Source organism: Neltuma alba, unplaced genomic scaffold, assembly GCF_004799145.2.
Source record: "Neltuma alba isolate B1F8T4 unplaced genomic scaffold, ASM479914v2 tig00010359_pilon, whole genome shotgun sequence".
NCBI lineage: Eukaryota > Viridiplantae > Streptophyta > Magnoliopsida > Fabales > Fabaceae > Neltuma > Neltuma alba.
In genome coordinates, this window is record NW_021635267.1 from 773,783 (window position 1) to 782,483 (window position 8,701).

At 35.1% G+C, this 8,701-nt stretch overlaps 1 protein-coding gene across 1 annotated transcript; it reads left to right on the plus strand.

Annotated features, from left to right (window-relative positions):
* Positions 1–6,829: 6,829 nt before the first annotated feature.
* On the plus strand, positions 6,830–7,800 carry LOC114755962 (glutamic acid-rich protein-like). The gene is made up of 3 exons (XM_028944856.1): positions 6,830–7,023; positions 7,154–7,229; positions 7,423–7,800. Exons 1-3 carry the CDS (start codon positions 6,830–6,832, stop codon positions 7,798–7,800), a joined length of 648 nt encoding a protein of 215 aa, XP_028800689.1.
* Positions 7,801–8,701: the final 901 nt, after the last annotated feature.

The window sequence follows — 8,701 nt, forward strand, 5'->3', positions numbered from 1 at the left end:
AAGCTTAAGGACACAAGATAGCAAACTTTATCCTACACTTATGTGCTTAGTATTTGCTTGCATGTATGACATGTTTCTATGTTATATGATTTTATGAACTCATATGTGTTGTGATTGTGAATGTGTTTAAAATATGCCATAGGCCTATGTGTTTTATGATAAATGCATGATGATTACCAAACATGTCATTATGTTATAAAGATGTTAAGTTGCAAGCATATTATAAATGCCAAGTTTGCCATGTATGTTTGGGTGGTTATTGTTTGCTACTGAAATTTTCCTGAATCTCACCCTCCCTTAACCAACCATAATAGGTGATATGATCAAGCAAAGGACACATGAAGTGGAAGTAAGGAAAGAAGAAATTGGGAAGTTTGTTGTATTACGTTGTACACCGTATATACCGATGTATGTTGTAAATGTGCCATTGATGGTATGTGATGATAAATGATGATATTGACTTGTGTAATTAGCTATGATAATGTATGTGAATAGTTAGTGTATGAATGGAATTGTATTATGTATGGAAAGTTTTAATCATGAACTGTTAGTGCAAGTTAGGGGATCAGCTATCCCTAATTGAGCAACAAAATAGTGACAGAGTAGAAGTATGGCAAATGATTGACTCTGCTCATAAAATTTGGCATGATTAAAGTACACACCCTGAGCTTTAAAACAAGTGGTAGATCACTTAAAACGGATGTGTGTGCTAAGAGTTATGATTGCTCAAAGTTGGACTGAAAAATCTGGAATTTAACCAGTAAACAGTAACCTGAGAACCAATCACAAAGTTCAATCTACGGGCTTATTTTGTGAATCGCTTGAACCGTAACGCTTCCAAATGTAGACTCTGAGGGTTAAAGGTAGGATGTTTCAAGGTTATTATTCTAATTTAACCAAATTTGAAGATAACGGGAATAAAGTCTCATGATTGTCACGTGTTGATACAACAATTACTTCCACTTGCTATTCGAGGCATTATGAAAACTGATATGAGAAATACTATTACAAGACTTTGTATTTTTTACTGCCATTTGTAGCAAAGTCATTGATCCTGCTGAGTTGGATGAATTAGAAAATGAAGGTTATGTGATCCTCTCCCAATTAGAAATGCATTTTCCTCCATCATTTTTTGATATCATGGTCCACTTGATAGCTCATCTTGTGCGAGAGATAAGACTTTATAGCCCTGTGTGTTTAAGATGGATGTACCCTTTTGAGAGATACATGAAAATCCTAAAAGCGTACTCTAAGAATCCTTATCGGCCTGAGGCATCAATTGTTGAGAGATATGTAGCTGAGGAGGCAGTCGAGTTTTGTAACGCATATCTTGATAGGGTAAAGGCAGTTGGTCTTCCTCAATCTCGACATGATCAGGGGAGAAGCAAGGGAACACGGGGTGTCGTAGTGAGATCTATGTTAAGAAAAGTTGTAATGTAGGCACATCTATACATTTTAAACAACACGGATTAAGTTTTGCCTTACTTGAATGCTCACAAGAATATGCTAAAGAACTTGAATCCAAGAAAGAACGATATACAACTAGCTAATGAACATAATAAGTCATTTGCAGAGTGGTTTAAGCAAGAAGTGTTAAAAGATGGCAATCCTTCTGAGACAATACAAAGGCTAGTTGTAGGGCCTTCTTTTGAGGTTTCGTGTTAGTGTAGACGTGACATAAATGGTTATTCATTTTACACAAAAACCCAAGATGATAAGAGTACCATGCAGAATAGTGGGGTGATAGTAGTAGCGGAAGCTATGCAGTTTGCTAGTTCTAAAGACAAAAACCCAATATTGGCGGCAATATCCTATTATGGAATAATAGAAGAGATATGGGGGGTTAGTTATACCAAGTTTAAAGTTCCCATCTTCAAATGTAAGTGGGTTAATAGTAATGCTGTGCAAGTGGATGAAGAATTTAGATTTGTTTTGGTTGATCTTGAGAGGTTTGGATATGGAGACGATCTATTTTGGTAAGTCAAGCAAAACAAGTGTTTTTCGTTCCCAATCTAGCAAAAAAGAAATTGTCCATCGTGCTTCAAGGTAAGAGGCAAGGAGTTGGTGGAAATGATGGTGACTTAGAGTTTAATCTTGATGAAACCCCGCCTTTCACAGCTACTCGACCTAAAACAGTTGAATTAGATTTGGTAGATGATGACTATGCTGTTAGAGATGATCATTGGGAAGGAATTTAAGAGGATAATCATTGTAAGGCTTAAATGAATTATTTGATTTTTTTTTGTTAAATATACTTAATAATGTTTTATATTAACTTGATATTTCTTATTCTTACATTTATTAATTCTTTATTCTTTAAACAGGAAATGGATGGATCTGGTCAACAGGGTTCTGGTGATGGCAGCTCTTTTACTAGCCAGAGAAATAGTAGAGGGCGAACCCGTATGAGGTATTTGGCTTTACGTGATGAGACCACACAGCCTATGAGGATTACAGTGGAGTTTGATGATGATTTGAAGCCTATCACACCTTACTATCGGATCCACTTAGGATTTAATTAAAACCATTTTAGACCACATTGAATGGTCTTGGGCTCAAAAATTCATGAAAAACGCTAATTTTTGGATTTTCACTGTTCATCAGGTAAAAATCCAATTTTCTAGCCCAACTTCAAAAATTCATAACTTAATCTAGAAAAATCGAAATGGGGTGGTTCAAGATTCCACTTAAAGCTCTTTAAGTGGTCTTTCAAAAAGAATCCTATGATCCAAATCCTTAGGAAAAAGCATCAGGTTTTTGTGAAATTCACCTCTGTCTATTTGACAAAAATCCTTTTTCCAGATTCTAAACCTTAAATTTGGAAAATCATTAAAAATCATGTACTTGGCCATTTTTAAGGTGCTATCTATCAATTTGAAGCTCAAGACATAAACTCTAAGCATACTAAATTTTGTGCAGAGATTCATTCGGTAACTTAATGAAACGTGGCTCTAAACTAACATCCTGCTTAGGGATTACAGCACCAACCATGGAATTTATACATAATCAAATGTCCATGAATTTTTATGGTGTATCACCATCCTCCAATGCATCTTGGGGAGTTTTAGGCCCTAAAATGTTAGATTATATTTGGGGGATGAGATTTTGAGAAATCCCAGTAGCAAGATCAATCAACCAAGACATTAACAAGCATTAATTACAAGCATTTCAACCTTTTATTAATAGGGAACTACTTTACCTCATACATATAGCACTCTAACATGTAATAGCCAAGGCACATAAAGAAAGGAGTATAGCTACACAATCATCGTCCTTCTCATCATTTAGTTCAACCATATAATAGCACATGAAATTGCATAGCAATCAATGCAACATTGAACATTAAGGTCAATTAAATCTTACTACCTCAATCCAATGCTCTTTGATTTTCTTGTTCTTCTTTCTTGCTTCCACAAATTCCAAACCCTAACATGGCAATCCACAAAAATGGCAGCAAGGATCATCAACCATTCCACATAAGAATCAATATCATAGCTCAAGTAACTCCTAAACCCCTTAAAGCTTCTATCTTTGTTCTTGAGTTTTTAGAGTTGGTTTCCATAAACCCTAAAAATTCCCTCTTGACCTTTTCCTACATGGTTTTTCATGTAGATTCCAAATATCTACTTGTATTTAAGAAAATAAAACTTCCTCTTTCAGTTTTAGCTTGGCCGAACCATTAGGGTTCCTTATCCAAAAATTTCAACTTTGATTCTATGGCTTCCAACACTTGTTCTTTAGGTTTACCCTACACCATTTTTCATTTTGAACACAATGGAAGCCTCAAAACTTTGAAAAACTCATCCTAGGGTCCAGATCTTGGTTTGGCTGAGCTATACCTCTTGAAATTCAACCATGAAAAACTTTTCAAAACAACACTAAACCACTTGAAACCATCTTAAATCATAGTGTTCTAACTATGTTTAACAACAAAACTTCCTTCCCTACACTATATCCATTTCGGCCAGCAACAAGAAGGGAAAGAAGTGATTTTTCCAACCATACAACTCAATAAAACAAAGCAAGCAACATCTTAAGACAACTTACTAAGCTTGGATCTTAGTTGGAAGGTCAAATAGGCTTGCTTTTTGCTTGATTTCCCTTCAAGTTCTCTCTCTTTCCCTCTCTTCATGCTTTGGACGAAATATGATATGATTTAGGGGGGAGGAGGAGCTCATTAATGTTCATAAAATCCCACCAACCATCATTAATGATTTGCCAAGTGTCATAAGCCTACTTTGTCTTAATCCTCTCTCTTAATTAACTTAAATCATAATGTAATTAAATTCCAAAGTCAAGATCCTCTCCATTGGTAGCTTGACACTTGGAAAGCTTTAATTATCATCCATTAAAGGCTTGACAAGTAGCAACTTATGGCCAAGCAAAGTGCAAGACTCCAATTAACACTTTATCGGTGCACTTTTACTCCGAGTTTAATTTCTTTTCTATAATTACAGCGTTCTGGCCTCTATAATTATTTTCTGTTAAATCTATAAATTATTCTCCTCATTTTTATCTTTCCAAATTTCCCTCTTTGTCTCAAATTTAATTTCCCAATAATTAAATAAAAAGGAAAATTATTTTCCTTCTCTTTAGTGATTTTTCCTCTTTTCAAAGGAATTGGAAAAAATCTTGGAAACTTGAGGGTCTTCTTTTAATTTCATAATCTCTCATAATTTCTTGGGATATCATAGGAATTTTCTTGGGATTTTATTCTCCTTAAAAATGTTTATTTGGAATTTTCCAAATAAAGGACCTTAAACTAGCTTAAATCGCCCTTAAATTCCTTTGTAATTTCTCTAAGGGTAATTTAGTCATAAGACCAATTTTATAATCCCATATAATTCTCAAGAAACATTGTCCTTATTTTTTCTTAATTTTCTAAGACTTGAAAATATTTTTCCATAATTATTCTTGACCAATTTTTCTTAATTAGTCAAACTTTTCATAATTGGCTTGGAAAATTAAAATAATTATTTTCGACCAAAATTCTTCTATTTCTCCTTGTCACTTTTGACCCTTAATTATTTAGGAATATTTCTTATTCCTAATTATCGTACTACTGGATCTGACATTTCTCCCCCTCTAAAATAAATTTCGTCCTCGAAATTTAAAGCGGATCTTATTGGAAAAGTTCAGGATACTTTTCCTTCATCTTAGTCTTCATCACCCTCGTAGCTTTTTCTAGCATAAGACCTTTCCAGACAACCTCGACCAGCGGAATCTGCCTGTTTCTCAGCTGTTTGACTTTTTCATCAATGATTCGCTTTAGTCTGATCTCAAAGACGGGTTGTCTTGGAGCACAATGTCATCATAGCTTGTGACATACGTTGGGTCTAGATGGTACTTCTTTCATTAAGAGACATGGTAGACATCATGAATTTGACTTACATTCAGGGGAAGGGTCACTTTTAATCTACTGTTCCACTCTTGGACAAAATTTAAAACGGTCTAACATACTTTAAACTTAACTTCTTAAGCTTTAGGGATTGACTGACTTCTGTCGTTGGTTACACTTTAATCACCAACTTCAATCTTTAACGGTTTCCTTTAATGTCTGATAGCTCTTTTGTCTACTTTGAGCCATTAGAAATTTTTGCTAAATAACTTTAATCTACTGGGATGTCTGATCCATTATATTAGGGTCTTCTTTTAATTTCATAATCTCTCATAATTCCTTGGGATATCATAGGAATTTTCTTGGGATTTTATTCTCCTTAAAAATATTTATTTGGAATTTTCTAAATAAAGGACCTTAAACTAGTTTAAATCACCCTTAAATTCCTTTGTAATTTCTCTAAGGGTAATTTGGTCATAAGACCAATTTTATAATCCCATATAATTCTCAAGAATGTTATCCTTATTTTTTCTTAATTTTCTGAGACTTGAAAATATTTTTCCATAATTATTCTTGACCAATTTTTCTTAATTAGTCAAACTTTTCATAATTGGCTTGGAAAATTAAAATAATTATTTTTCACCAAAATTCTTCTATTTCTCCTTGTCACTTTTGACCCTTAATTATTTAGGAATATTTCTTATTCCTAATTATCGTACTACTGGATGTGACAAAGCCTATAGGAAAGATTGGGGCTCAATTTACTAGTTATGTGGGTTATCTCGCACGCAGTAAGATTGGGATTGACATTCCCAGCTGGAAGAAGGTGGACAAAGATTTGAAGCAAAACATTTGGGAGGATATCTTGGTACATTATGGATTGTTTTCTCTACTTGTTTCAATTATAATTGCTTATTTACTTTATAACTCTATGCTATTGTATTGCAACTGACATTTCATATTCCCGCCACTGAGTAAATGAAGACCGTCTGTTTAAGCAACTTGATGAATGGCAGAGGAATTTTAAATCCATTCTTACAAAACATTATATTCGTGGAAAAAGAAAGAAGAAGGAGAAATATGTGTCCCTATTTTCTACCTATTGCTCCCCCACAAAATTCAAGGAAGTAGTAAACTTTATAAATGGCAAAGAAAATTTAAAGCCCAAGGTAGAAGAAATGGGTTTAGCCATCTTCTTGGTATTACTTTGAATAAGCTGTGCAAAGATTTATGTCTGGAGTTGATTCATGCATGTGACCCCCCAAGTAAACAAATCACCATAAGGGGAAGACAAAGAAGGTAACTGGTACAGATGTTAGGAGGGTGCTTGGATTACCAGATAAGGGCTCCAAAGTGAAGTTAGATGGCTTCATGGATGAAGTAAATGAGCTGAAGAAGGACTATACTCCACTGACATATTCTCAAGTTGCAGAGAAGATAATGAGTGATGAATAAGATGGAAACTTTGAATTCTATTTTGCTCTTTTCACAATGGGAACTCTTCTTTGTCCCACGAGAAGTGCAAGTGTGAGTGAGAAGGTGCTAAAGATAATGGCTTGCATAGAAAATAAGTGGCAAAATTTTGACTGGGCTTCGTTTGTGCTTGACGAACTCAGTGAAGAAATTAAACGGTACAATAAGAGTAGTAAGGAAGGACAGACCAAGGGTGCCAAAGTTGTCGAAGGGTGCACCTACTTTTTATTAGTACTTGCATATTTCCTTACAAAATAAATGATGTTGGATATGGTTTGATCATTAAACTGTTGATGTATTGTGTAATTTGATTTTTGAGTCATGTTTTTTCTTTCTCTGTAGCTATACTTCCTGCAAAGATTCCCTTTGTAGGGAGGTGAACCGAAAGACAAAGACGCCGCATTGGGATGATAAGGCCGTGAAGAGTAGAATTGATGCAGAAAAGGAGAGTTGACATGGCATTTTCTACAATCCACCCTCTACTAAAGTGAATGAGTCAACACAACTGGGAAACAATAGAAGTTTCCACCATCCGGTGAGTAATACCAATGTGGTAATGTCTGTTGGTCAGACTTAATATCTGTTTAATGACATACATTTATAATGTGTAGGACATTAAGGAGTTTTGGGTCAATTTCAACAACACATTGAAGAATGAAATGGCCAAGATTCAAAACTTTGTTTGTGATGAATTGGTTAAGTTGGAAAACAAAATTCTTAACTGGGGAAGCAATGAAGAAGTCAATTATGAGCAGTCGGATGAAAATAAGAAAGATGAGCATGAAGAAGGAAAAGAACACTACACTGAGGAGGATGAAGATGAGCAATCACAACATGATGAAGTTATGATTGTAGAAGGGGAAGAAAAACATCAAAGTGGTGAGAAATCACATGATGATGAACAACAAGAAGAAGAAGAGGAAGATGAAGACAAGAATGACAATGTGAGAGAAAATGAAGCTACAAAAAAGGATACTAAAGGTGAATAGGCAGCTGAAACTGAAGAATGGAATGAAAAAAGGAAAATGGTGGGCAAAGCGGTACAGCTACCCACAAGGAGGTCAAGTAGACGTAAACTCCCAGCAGTAAAATCTCCTTACATGTCTAATTATGGCAGAAAGGTGAAAATGAGTAACAGGGATGCATTTTATACTATGTGTACTGAGTGGTGTCAACCAGATGAGGCTCAAGAGTAAGTATAGTCAGTTATTATGGAAAAGACAGCCTGTGAATAATACTAGTATGCAATACTGACTACTTATTTCCACTTTCATATTTGTTGTGGGGTCATGGTAGATATGTTTGGACATTTGAAAATACAAGCAAACCTACAAGCACTGGGTCCCAAAAGGTGGATAAGCAATAGGGTACGTGCACCTATTTAATTTACATCAAAGTGGCCATATATGGAATGTGCCACATTTTTAATTTTCCTGCTCCTTTAATCTACAGATCATGACTCTAATTGCCTACACCTTCACTGCTGACTAACAGGAGAATGTCTCTGTGGTTAAAAGACATATTTGATGCAGATTTCACGGTTAGTGCTATCCCCTGTTAATGGGTCAATGCTTTAAATTGTTCAGTCAAGTTATCGGTACAGTTTCTTCACTGACAATTTGCATTGCTGTGCAATTTTCTGTTGTGATAGGCAAGGATGGTACAGGAACACACAGCATGCCAAGTGGACAAACATCTGAAAGAACTACTCCCCCAACACCTGGGATACAATTTGGCTGAATGTGAATACATATTTGCACTTGTTTTGTTTGCACTGCATTGGTTTTGCTTTGTGTTTGAACTGAGCACATAAAGTTTTATGTGCTGGACTCTCTACATGGTGGCGAGGATACAATGAAGCACCAAAAGAAGAAGAAAAAGTCTAATCCA